The sequence below is a fragment of the Bufo gargarizans genome, chromosome 7 (genome assembly GCF_014858855.1).
Source record: "Bufo gargarizans isolate SCDJY-AF-19 chromosome 7, ASM1485885v1, whole genome shotgun sequence".
Classification (NCBI taxonomy): Eukaryota; Metazoa; Chordata; class Amphibia; order Anura; family Bufonidae; genus Bufo; species Bufo gargarizans.
In genome coordinates this window covers 3,877,703-3,891,425 of record NC_058086.1, presented here as the reverse complement: position 1 = coordinate 3,891,425, position 13,723 = coordinate 3,877,703, and the positions used below count along the sequence as shown (strand labels likewise).

Here is a 13,723-nt window from a genome sequence, read left to right as displayed (position 1 = left end):
TTCTTAGACCGCAAGAAAGCTAACACAATGCTGTGTACCTCAAGCACATTAACCAAATACACAATAAAAATATGGAACGACTCAAACTTTTTATTGAATTTAGCGCCACATCATCTAATCCTTATACAAATAAGAGATGTACTGTGTCTATCCACACCAAATTTTTGGTCAACTCTTTCTAATGCAGCAAAAAAAAAAATTACTACCCCCTTATATCAATCAGTCCTGAAGATGACACCCCCTGTTATAAAGGTCTCAGAGAGAACCCGCAGTTGGAGTGTTTGTCAGCCTTTCAAGTCGCACATGTATTCCAATTTATTAAACAGCAACAAATAGTATATCCGGCATCAACAGAACTCTCTGTCTTTGAAACAATGGCATTGCATAGAAGAAAACCGAGGAAAAAGATATCCAAACTATATAGCTTTCTAATGTGTCTAGTTAGTCCTAAAAAATATTCCTCTATCTCTTCTTGGTAATTCTCTGAGCGGGAGCTCGGTTCTGTGTTGTGTGGGTTCACCAGGGTGTCCAGATGTGTCAAGCTGCAAGAAAATAGCTACAAAATATTGACCCACTGGTACTATACATCCCAATGCCTACATCAGATGTTTTCGGAGGTTAGCCCAGTGTGGTGGAGGTGCAGCAACGATATAGGATCTTATGGTCATATCTGGTGGTCCTGCCCTAAAATCACAGTATATTGGCAGGAAATTTGCACAATGCTCTCTAACATTCGCAAGACAAAAATACCAGTAACTCCTAATATTTGTTTGGTATTTTTACTGGCTTTTAGGGGTCAAAAAACATGCCCTTTGCCAGGTCTTACTAGCAACTGCTAGACTACTTGCTGGAGACAATCAGAACCTCCTTCTGCTCAACACTGGATCAACAGAGGTGACCAACTGTATCGGCTAGAGCAACTAGCACATTGGGAAACGCGAACACCCCACAAATCGCAGCAATATGGCAACCCTTAATATATAGCATTCGCTTTAACCATATGTGTCTACTTCATTGATACACTGACCACGATAGAGAGTATAATATTCCATCAATCGATGGGTCCTGAGATGCTAATTGTAAGAACCCTTATCAATCCCTCCCCCTCTTTTCGTATATTCTTCCCTCCCCCGGTTTACAAAGGGTTACAAATATGTCACACTGCACGATGTCGTAACTTAGCCTTATCAAACTTAAATAGAGGAAACAGATGTCTACATGTACGGCATACTTAATATGTTGGTATTCATATATGCACATGTTGTCCAAATTACTGTAAAGTGATGTTTTTATTTTTGGATGTTTTTTTTTTCATTTTTATAAAATTAATAAAAACAATAGCAACGGTGTGTCAATAACATGGCATTACTAGAAAAGTGAAGAAAGGGGTCATCACTGCAAAACTGGAGAGATGGCCTCTAACTGCTGGGAAAACCAAATGGTTGGACAACCCCACAAGTGTGGAGCGACCCCCCAACAGGCTCCCTTGTAAACACTCATACCTAGCTTTCACCACAATGTCACACGCCCCATGCTCTACCGACAAAGAATGGATATTTACTCTGTCACCTCAAAAAAGAAAACAATATATAGAAAAAGCAATAATATGCCATCAAACATAAAAATGATGTCCGTCCCCCAGTGAGTCAAATGTTGTCAAGGCACATCTAGAAAAGGAAGAAGAAAAAAAGGACAAATTATTATTAATCATGGATATATGAAAGAAAAGGGAAATAAGCTTATACATAATAGTGCTGATTGAGAGAGCAGCAGGAGTGGATCGCAAGCCATCCATCATACCTTTACAGTGATTAGCATGTTATTGTATTCGATTTGAAATCTACATTGAGGCCCTTGGATTTCAACATGTTTAATCTAAAGATCCATTGGAGCTCTTTTTTATTCAAAATATCAGCTCTATTGCCACCCCTCCTCAATGGGGGGTCATGGTCAATTATCTAGAACCGCAGCTAATGTTCACTATGTTTGTGATCAGAGAATTGTTTAGGCACTGGTAAATCCTGATGCTTCTTGCGAATAGTGTAACAAACCGTCTCCACATGGGTGAATAAAAGTATTTTTTTCATTTTTACTGATTATGGAGTTCTGCCTGAGATGCAGAGAGTGCAGAGAGATCAAGACTGGTTTGTGGCTGCGCTAGTCTTGATAAAGTCAATAGATCTGCAAAACAAATATGCAGATGGCATACAAACTGTATCCTTATTTTGCAGATCCACAAAACGGATATGTTCATGTGCATTTACGCCACTGGTAGATTTTTGGCGCAGACACATTAGTAAATCTGGTCCATAGGTTTTTTCTAAATGGCCCTGGATGCTTTGATATATGATAGCTGATGGTTGCAGTCCTTTTTATTCATTAAAGGATCCTGGATTTTCGCCGGATTCCACCGGCTGTTGGACGTTTGATCAATATCACCAAGGATGTCAGAGATATTACCACAGACAAGAAACTGTTCAAAACCTTCTATATCTCACCAGGTAGGTTTGTCATTAACCAGCATAAGTATGTGGAGATGTCATGCTTGAAAAACAAAGAGTAATCGATACTGAATGTTTACTGTAAAATGTTTTAAACTTTCCAATACAATGAATATTCCTTATTTACACAGTGTAATGGTGCAGTTTTAGGCCATACATTTCCAGGAATATCCTAAAATCTTTAGGAGCTGGGACATAGCAAGCATATTTCACACAGAGACTACAATAGTACCAGAAGAGTGTATCCCAAAAAAACATCATGTTTGCATGTTTATTTACATTGAACATAGGTCCAAAGTGTGTGTTTTTTTTAACCCCTTAAGGATCCTGCCATATTTCACCTTAAGAACCAGGCTAATTTTTTTGCAAATCTGGTGATAACTTTAAAACGCTTTTACTTATCCAGGCCATTCTGAGATTATTTTATTGTCACATATTGTATTTCATGACAGTGGTAATATTGAGTCAAAAATTTCATTTTTATTCATGAAAAATGTGCAAATTTACCCCAAAATTAAAAAAATTAGCAAATTTCAATTTCTCTACTTTTATAATAGATAGTAATACCTCCAAAAATAGTTATTACTTTACATTCCCCATACGTCTACCTCATGTTTGGATCATTTTGTGACTACCATTTTATTTTTTGGGGACATTAGAAGGCTTAGAAGTTTAGAAGCAAATCTTGAAATTTTTCAGAAAATTTCCAAAACCTACTTTTTAAGGACCAGATCAGATCTGAAGTCAGTTTGTGAGGCTTACATAATTCAGACCACTTAAAAATGACCTAATTTTAGAAACTACGCCCTCAAGGTATTCAAAACAGATTTTACAAACTTTGTTAACACTTTATGTATTCCACAAGAATTAGTGGAAAATGGAGATTAAATGTCAGAATTTCACTTTTTGGGCATATTTTCCATTTTAATCCCTTTTTTACAGTAACAAAGCAAGGGTTAACAGCCAAACAAAACTAAAAATGTATTGCCCTGATTATGTAGTTTACAGAAACACCCCATTTGTGATTGTAAACTGCTGTATGGGCACACGGCAGGGGCGTAGACGGTAAGGAACTCCATATGGTTTTTGGAAGGCAGATTTTGCTGGTCTGTTTTTTTGATACCATGTCCCATTTGAAGATTCCCTGATATATTACAGTTTTTGTGAGGCAAGGTAACAAAAAATAACAGTTTTGGCACCGTTTTTTGTTATTTACAACGTTCATCTGACAGGTTAGATCATCTGGTATTTTATAGAGCAGGTTGTTACAGAAGCGACAATACAAAATATGACAAAAAATTTTATTTTATAGTGTCTCCACATTCTAAAAGCCGTAGTTTTTTTAGCTAATTTTTTTCGGTATGAGATGACGGTTTGATTGACAATAATATTATTTTGGAAACAAAAAAAAAACATTTTAGTGTCTCCATAGTCTGAGAGTCATAGGGCTGGATCTCACAGGCTGCCTTCCCTGCCGTAAGGTCCATGTCCCAGCAGCCCGGGGACCTGTTGGCTGCTCTCTCCCTCCACCCATTGCACGTGCCGCGGTCAGCGCTGACTGCGGCACATAAAGGGTTAATTCGATGGCATTGGTGATTTCACCGATGCCGGCGCATGCAGCAGGGGTCCGGCTATCAGTTACTACCGGACCCCTGCCGCAGATCGGACGGGCGCATCTCCTGCACCTGCCCGATCACAGCACCGTACATGTACGGCGCTGGTCCTTAAGTCACGGACAGGTCCTTAATTTCTTAATATATCTTTACAGAGTATGGAGCTTTTTCCATGTGATACAGAGAATCAAACTGTATTCCCTCCACACAGAAATAGAATTGAATACAACCACCAACAGGGGGAGCTCACTGCTTACATAGTGTATTTAAACAATTCCCTACAAAGTCAAGGAGAGCAGTGTGAATATATATATAATATACTGCTTACATAGTGTATTTAAACAATTCCATACTAAGTGAAGGACAGCAGTATGAATATATATTGTGAGACAGTGACAGATAGAGTCATTGATGGCAGGTATTTTTCCTCCAGAATCCCAGTATGTAGCTCCAGGGAATGCCCAGTATGTAGTGGAAAGCCCAGGCTTTCCTGAGTTGGCTTTGTAAAAAGCCAACATAGGGCCTGTAGTTTTGGATTGGCGAAGTATTGGGCGGGTTCCCCAATCCGCAGTCCACTTCTGGTAAGAGTTCTAGCCTGCGGTCTCCGACTAGCTGCACCTGCAGTACTTTCATAGAAGAGTCTGGGCTGAGAGCTGGAAAAGAGCTGGGACTGATATGCTGGTGCTTGTGAGTAACTTGCTGTGAGAGGAACTTCAGGGCTGACAGTACCGTATATAGGATAATCACTGAAACACTGTTTAGGTAGTGCTCAGACGGGCAGGATTTGTTTTTAAGTTTTGGCTGAAATGTAAAGGCCCTTTATTTTTGCTGTTGAAACCATAATAAAGCGGAACTTTATTTGGACTTCATCCTGTATGTTAATCCTGCCTCTACCAGAGCTATATCCCACTATATATATAAAAATTGATCAAAAAGTCATACATACCGCAAAAATGGTACCAATAAAACTACCGTCTATTATGCAAAAATCAAGCCCTCATACAGCTCTGTAGACATAAAAATATATATAAAAATATAAAAGTTATCACTGTCAGAAAATGGTGATGAAAATAAAAATGTAGATTGTTTTCCTGAAGGTTATTTTTTAAAAGTAATAAAACTAAACTATAAACTATTCAAGTTTGGTATCACCGTAATCGTATTGAGCTGCAGAATGTCAGAATTTCATATCATTTTTAGCGCACAGTGAACGCTGTGATGTCAAAACCCCAAAAACCTTGACAGAATTGTGTTTTGTTTTTTCAATTTTACCCCACAAATCATTTTTTTTTGCCATTTTTCAATACAAGACATGGTAAAATAAATGGTGCCATTAAAATCCATCTTGTCCTGCAAAAAATAAGCCCTAATATGGCTATGTGAATGGAAAAATAAAAAAGTTATGGCTATTGGAACATGGGGAGGAAAAATAAAAATATTAAAAAATTAAAATTGGCCCGAGCTTTAAGGGGTTAAAAATAATCAATGGAAATAACAGCCGAATAGTGATTTGAGAAAAGATGTTCGAGAGTTGTTATACAAGTATTTACTAAAACAGACATGTCAGAAAAGAGATGACAGGTCCTCTTTAACCCCTATGTCATCTGCAGGTTTTGGGCCTTAGTTAGGCTACTTTCACACTAGCGTTCGATCGGATCCGTTCTGAACGGATCCGATCATAATAATGCAGACGGAGGCTCCGTTCAGAACGGATCCGTCTGCATTATATTAGCAAAAAAAAAGCTAAGTGTGAAATTAGCCTGAGCGGATCCGTCCAGACTTTTACATTGAAAGTCAATGGGGGACGGATCCGCTTGAAGATTGAGCCATATTGTGGCATCTTCAAACGGATCCGTCCCCATTGACTTACATTGTAAGTCTGGACGGATCCGCACGGCCAGGCGGACACCCGAACGCTGCAGGTGTCCGCCTGCTGAGCGGAGCGGAGGCTAAACGCCGCCAGACTGATGCAGTGTGAGCGGATCCACATCCATTCAGACTGCATCAGGGCTGGACGGAAGCGTTCGGGTCCGCTCGTGAGCCCCTTCAAACGGATCAATTTTTTTAACTTTTTCATTGAAGCATTCCAAGAACTATAACTTTAATTTTGAGGTAGTCTTATGAAGGCTTTAATGACATCATTTTAGGGTACACATAACTTAATTAACTTTTATTAACTCTTTGGGGGATGGCAAAAAGCCCTCCTATTATTCCCTATGCCCTCATACACATGCCTGCTTGGAATAGCCAAGCATGCATGTGTTCTCAATAAGAAGAGAGGGAAGAACCTTCAATCTTCATTCAGCAGGACCTGCGATGACGTCAGCACAGGTCTTTTTGCAGGTCCTGCAAGAAGAAGACGATAACGGCTGCGCGATCAAGTGGATGAGGTGAGTAATTTTATTTTTTAACCCTCAACGGACATTTTACTTCGCATTCTGTATTAAAGAATGCTATTTTTCCATTATAACCATGTTATAATGAAAAATAATGAAGTAAATTGTCTTTAATGGGATTCCAAAAGAAAATGTTTCTTTTGATGGCTTCCATAATACTCTGTACTCCTTATGCAGTACAGAGTATTATACTGTCAGTGCTATACTGATATGGATATACTACATGCAGGCCTGGTGCCTTCATTATGCCACCATGCTGCCATGCAAATACATCAGAGATCACAGGGTGCGGATGGAAGACAGAGGAATCCCCCTCCCTCTAAACCAATGCCACGGTCCCTATTGACTGCTACATCTAAGAGGTTAAATGACCTGGATCGGGATTTCTGACTCTCCAGGCTTTTAAAACAGGAGCCCATCAACCATGTGAACCCAGCCCTAACTCTCCCCTGCATGGAAAACCTGTGCAGTACTAAAAACAGGCCTCTGTAAAAAGGTGTCAGCCTATCCTAAGGCCTCTTAGTGACTGCTGTAAAAAGGCATATTGGTGGTCACTAAAGGGTTCAAAAGCACCTTTCAGCTCTCCTGATGTCTATTTTAGTAAATACTTGTATTCCCCAAGAAAGTAGAATCCTTGAGTATCTTTTCTTAGAACTCTGCATTGTGCCATTCCTGTGTTATTATTCGTGAACATTTATGAATTGACAACTGTGCGTTACCATTCCATATGTCAAAGGGCTGAGTCCATACACAGTCTGAAATGTACGACCACATGATTCAGTCATGATGTGGTTGACATGAGGTTCCAATCGACTAATTAGGACCAGAATGTTTAGTCAGTCTGCATTGTTGATGGTAGTGCAGTAGCAGGTGATACGCGATCATTTACAATGCAGACCAACTAAACAGTGTGGTCTTAATTAGTTATGGCAGCCAGCTACTGCTCACTTGGCTGGGAGGTACTCAACTGCAGGGCAGCCACATCGCAACTGCATCACAACTGCACCATGTGGACATACCCTGACAATATGAGTACTAATTGAACAGTGTCAGATTGTGTAGGGCCTCACCACCAAATGGTGACACCTAGGTGTCCATTAATCATAGAGGAATAACAAAACAACAGCACAACACAGAGATTCAAGAAAAGATGCTCCAGCATTGTTATTTCATGAAAAAATTCAAGTACTTACTAAGCAGACAATTTAGGAGAGCTTGCTATTTTCTAGAAGTTCTGCTTGCACGAAGCTTGTGTGGGAGCTCTGATTTATTTGTGTACTTTGGACCTTTCTCCATTGGGAAGAAGTTTGAAGAGATTACAGATTTACAAAGTGCTATGACATTTCTAAACACAATAGCCTGGATTGTATTGCTACATAAATTCATTTTCATGCATTGGCTATAGCTGCACCTACCTGTATACCCATATATTGTTCTGATGCCACTAAAGGATTGTTTCCATGGATATTTCATGTCACCTCTACTAACCACAGCTTTTTCACTGAAATGTGGAAATTCTTCCAGGTATAAGGTGCAAAGGGGACTTTCAGTGTTATTACTGAGTGCATTCCTTTGTTGGCTCAGTGTTTGCAGATATGTGGAGGTTTCATAGTTGAGACTCCACATGAGTCAAACAAAGGCAAGCCACCAAATATATCTGTATGATTATTTTCAAGCTGAAACCTGGACTACGTGACTGCAGAAATCCATCTAACCTCATTCTATACCATGTCCTTGGCCTTTTTATCATCAGAGCCTTGGATTTTCTAGACTTCACTGCGGGGAAGGGAAAATGTGAAACCTACAAATTGAACATGGAATTGAGATTAAACGGATTTATCACAAATGCTGCAGCTGGACAAAATGTTAAGAACATGTATATAAACCACGTTTGATGTTACCTTCTTGGATTGTCATAATTTGTCCTCCAACCTAAAAGCAATGATTACTTTCTCTTAATAATAGTCTTCTATATGTTGTCTGCCCAAAGCAAATTAGGGCCAATTATGCAAGTGCAGATCACTGCCTTATTTCTAATAAACATTTTAATTTGTGTATTCTGTCTTTTTTCCCCAGCCAATAATGTTTGCTTCTATGGTGAATGCTCGTACTACTGCTCCACAGAACATGCTCTGTGTGGTAAGCCTGACCTTCTCGAGGGCTCTCTGGCTGCTTTCTTACCAGATGCCACACTGGCCAAAAGGAAATCCTGGCGCAGCCCTTGGAGACGATCATACCATAAAAATAAAAAAGCAGAGTAAGTAAAAAAGAAAGGTTCCTTTCAATGCCTATGATTCTGTGCTGGCATCATTACAGGAGTAGGCTGTTAATGGCAGATTAAGTGGCCCATAGGTCCAGGGCTGTTCCCCAAGCTTGGCCCCAACTCATTCTTTATGCTTCTCCCTGTACTGCCAGTGCTAATGAATGCCGTCCCGAAGCATACATCAAACGTATCCATAGGCCTCAATTAGCCTGACAGAGGCCAATAGAGTGTCCTTTTGGAATCCATCAGGTCTGTTTGCTGTGTGGGATTGTGCAGTCTGCTTTGCTATTCCATACAGAGATATCCAGGAAAAAAACTTATACTGTGCAGTATATGTTTTTTTTCTAACATGGAAGCCTATGGGCAATGGATATAGTAATACTGTGTATATACACTTATACATACGTGCATACGGTGGGTAAAATAAGTATTTGATACACTGGTTATTTTGCAAGTTTTCCCACCTACAAAGAATGGAGAGGTCTATAATTTTTATCGTAGGTACACTTCAACTGTGAGAGACAGGATCTAAAAACAAATCCAGAAAATCACATTGTATGATTTGTAAATAATTCATTTGCTTTTTATAGCATGAACTAAGTATTTGATACAATAGAAAAACAGAACTTAATATTTGGTACAGAAACCTTTGTTTGTAAATACAGAGGTCAGACGTTTCCTATAGTTCTTGACCAGGTTTGCACACACTGCAGCAGGGAATTTTGGCCCACTCCTCCATACAGAGCTTCTCCAGATCTTTTAGGTTTCGGGGCTGTCATGGGCTACATTGAGTTTCAGCTCCCTCCAAAGATTTTTAATTGGGTTCAGGTCTGGAAACTGGCTAGGCCACTCCAGGACCTTAAAATGCTTCTTATGGAGCCACTCCTTAGTTGCCTTTAAGCTGTTGGCTTTGGTTCATTGTCATGCTGGCAGACTCAGCCACGACCCATCTTCAATGCTCTTACTGAGGGAAGTAGATTGTTGGCCAAAATATAGAAAATACATGGCTCCATCCATCAGCCCTTCAATACGGTGCAGTCGTCCTGTCCCCTTTGCAGAAAAGCACCCCCAAAGTATGATGTTTCCATCCCCATGCTTCACAGTTGGGACGGTGTTCTAGGGATTGTATTCATCCTTCTTTTTCCAAACATGGCGAGTGGAGTTGATACTGCAAAGTTCTATTTTGGTCTCATCTGACCCCCATGACCTTATCCCATGACTCCCATGCCCCCCATGCCCCCTCTGGTCATTGGCGAACTTAAAATGGGCCTGAACATGTACTGGCGTGAGTAGTGGGACCTTGCGTGCCCTGCAGGATTTTAATCTATGACGTCGTAGTGTGTTACTAATGATAATCTTTGAGACTGTTGTCCCAGCTCTCTTCATGTAGTTCTGGGCTGATTCCTGACCATTCTCAGAATCATCCTTACCTAACGAGGCAAGATCTTGCATGGTGCCCCAGACCTAGGAAGAGTGACAGTCATCTTGTGTTTCTCCCATTTTCATAATTGCACCAACAGTTGTTGGCTTCTCACCAAGCTGCTTGCCTATTGTCCTGTAGCCCATCTCAGCCTTGTGCAGGTCTACAATTTTGTCCCATGGTGGAGAGGTTGGAGTATGATTGATTGAGTGCGTGGACAGGTAACGAGTTCAAACAGGTGCAATTAATACAGGTAATGAGTGCAGAGTAGGTGGGCTTCTTAGGCCTCTTTCACACTTGCGTTGTCTGGATCCGTCGTGTACTCCATTTGCCGGAATTACACGCCGGATCCGGAAAAACGCAAGTGAACTGAAAGCATTTGAAGACGGATCCGTCTTCAAAATGCGTTCAGTGTTACTATGGCAGCCAGGACGCTATTAAAGTCCTGGTTGCCATAGTAGTAGTGGGGAGCGGGGGAGCAGTATACTTACCGTCCGTGCGGCTCCCGGGGCGCTCCAGAATGATGTCCATGCGATCACGTCATCCATGCGCCCTGACGTCACTCTGGAGCGCCCCGGGAGCCGCACGGACGGTAAGTATACTGCTCCCCCGCTCCCCACTACACTTTACCCTGGCTGCCAGGACTTTAGCGTCATGGCAGCCATGGTAACCATTCAGAAAAAGCTAAACGTCGGATCCGGTAATGCGCCTAAACCAAGTTTAGCTTAAGGCCGGATCCGGATTAATGCCTTTCAATGGGCATTAATTCCGGATCCGGCCTTGCGGCAAGTGTTCAGGATTTTTAGCCGGAGCAAAAAGCGCAGCATGCTGCGGTATTTTCTTCGGCCAAAAAACGTTCCGGTCCTGAACTGAAGACATCCTGATGCATCCTGAACGTATTTCTCTCCATTCAGAATGCATGGGGTTAATCCTGATCAGGATTCTTCCGGCATAGAGCCCCGACGACGGAACTCTATGCCGGAACAAAAGAACGCAAGTGTGAAAGAGCCTTTAAAGAAAAACGAACAGGTCTGTAAGAGCCAGAATTCGTGCTGGTTGGTAGGTGATCAAATACTTATTTCATGTAATAAAATGCAAATTAATCATTTATAAATCATACAATCTGAATTTCTGGATTTTTTTTATTCTGTCTCTCACAGTTGAAGTGTACCTACAATAAAAATTACAGACCTCTCCATTCTTTGTAGGTGGGAAAACTTGCAAAATCGCCAGTTTACCAAATACTTATTTTCCCCACTAAAATATATATATATATATTGTGAGAAGGGTATCGTTTGGGATGACTGATATCTTCCTTTGAAATGGTTAAAACTGTATGTGGCAAGCATTGGGTGTGTCTCTGGGAACTGAAGGGTTAAGGGTACTTTCACACTAGTGTTGTTTTTCTTTTCCGGCACTGAGTTCCGTCAAAAGGGCTCAATGCCAGAAAAGAACTGATCAGGTATATACCCATGCATTCTGAATGGAGAGTAATCCGTTCAGGATGGATAAGGATGTCTTACGTTCAGTCATTTTGACTGATCAGGCAAAAGAGAAAACTGTAGCATGCTACGGTTTTATCTCCGGCGAAAAAAACGGAAGACTGAATGCGCAGACCGAAAAAATAAGGCGAAAAAAATAAAATGCCAGATCCGTTTTGCCGGATGACACCAGAAAGATGGATCCGGCATTTCAATGCATTTTTTTGACTGATCAGGCATTTTTAAGACTGATTTTCTAATGCCATCAGTTGGCTTACGTTTTGCCGGATCCGGCAGGCAGTTCCGGCGATACAACTGCTTGCCGGATCACTCTGCCGCAAGTGTGAAAGTAGCCTAACCCAGACCCAGGATAAGCAGGGTTGATAGCCTGTTTTGTCTATGTTAGCCATAGACTCTTTCTGGGAGTGAGATGGGGAAAAACAGCAATACTGCAACTGCATTTTTACCTTATAAATTTAATTAACATAAAAAAATGTTTTTGCATTGCCACTTCCCAAGACCCATAACTTTTTTATTTTTCTTTATATGGAGTTGTGTGAGGGCTTGATTTTTTAGGGGACGACTTCTATTTTTCATTAGTATCATTTTGGAGTAAATGGCGTTTTGATCACGTGTTATTACGTTTCGGTGGCAACTAACAATAAATTAGCAATTTTGTCTTTTTTTTTGTTTTTGTTTACGGCGTTCACTGTAGGGGATAATTTACGTGATATTTATGTAGTCTGGGTCGTTACAGAAATGGCAATACCAAACATATGGGGAAGATTATTATTTTTTACTTTTTTTTTAACTTTTTTTTACCACTTAATAGTCCCACAAGGGGACTACAACAGACAGCTTTTTGATTGCTTTTAAAATGCCATGCACTATCCCTATTGTGCATTGCATTTTAATGGCAATGCTATTCTGACATTGACCAACAGGCTGCACCAGAGAGGCGCAGCCTGCTGGAAATTACTCAAGGCTGGTCTTGGGCCTACATCAGACCCCAGGCAGCCTTGACACACATCGGCACCCCACGATCGCATTTGCGGGGTGCCGATGGGAGACAGAGGGAGTCTACTCCCTTTGTCAGCACTTTACATGCACCATTACCCGCAGCATGTAAAGTGTTAAACAGCCCAGATCTGCACTTCTGTGCAGAGCTTAGACTGGGCTGCCGCAAAAGTCCCTTAGTGACTGCCGTAAAAAAGAAAATGGGTAGTCACTAAGGGGTTAAAGCTCAGTGTAGAGCTGAGCAGTGTGGCCATACCTCAGAAGCTGCCTGCTGAACTACAGAAGGTATAGCATGTGCCACCCAATACTTTCCATTTGTACCTGATCTATAGGCTGGGACTGTCTTGTTGTATTAGGTACTGTCTAAGCCGAGCAGGGTTTTGCTTGTTTAAGCCTATTTATGGGCAGGGCTGAACGTGTCTTGGTCGTGGGTAAGGCATGCCGAACCTGAACTATATGGCTGGGTTGTGCCTGGAGCCACGGGCGCGGGAAAAAAGTCAAGGACACTGTGTTGACTAAATCAGTTTATTCAAATTCCTTCCAACATGCATAATCTATAATGCCAATAACTGAAAAGCCTGAGAGATTTCCCTGTGTGGATCGGGGATGTACCTGCTGAAGCAAGACGATCTCCAGCGCCCCATGGACTGGATGACGTGAGCGGGGACTCTGTGCCTTGACGCTGCAGATGCTGCCCTGATGCGGAATGAATTTGGGGTCGTACCCCAGACTGGCCGCCAGGGAGCGGATATAAGATATAAATTGGGTTGAAGAGAGTGGCTTGTTTTTGAACGGCAGAAGAGGACTGTCAGGAGGTGCTGTTCGTAACAGGGACAATAACTTGTTGAGGATCTGGACTGGGCACCAGTTGTTCTGGGCGGGGAAATATTTTATTTCCGTGGGTGGCCCCGTCTGGCTTGTCTTGGTCAGCGGGATGCTGAGTATGAAATGATTATTGTGCCAAGACAGCTGTTCTTTGCGGAGACAGCCATGGCCCAGCGAGCTGCCAGTGAACTCTCCTGGCCGGAGGAA

General features: G+C 41.5%; 1 protein-coding gene across 1 annotated transcript in view; it reads left to right on the top strand.

Annotated features, from left to right (window-relative positions):
• Positions 1-13,723, top strand: part of LOC122943578 (extracellular serine/threonine protein kinase FAM20C-like) — a 114,415-nt gene that overhangs the window by 40,573 nt on the left and 60,119 nt on the right. The window contains exons 5-6 of the mRNA XM_044301431.1: positions 2,386-2,501; positions 8,587-8,767. Of these exons, the coding sequence (XP_044157366.1) occupies positions 2,386-2,501; positions 8,587-8,767 (297 nt within the window). The remainder of the gene's footprint in view (positions 1-2,385; positions 2,502-8,586; positions 8,768-13,723) is intronic.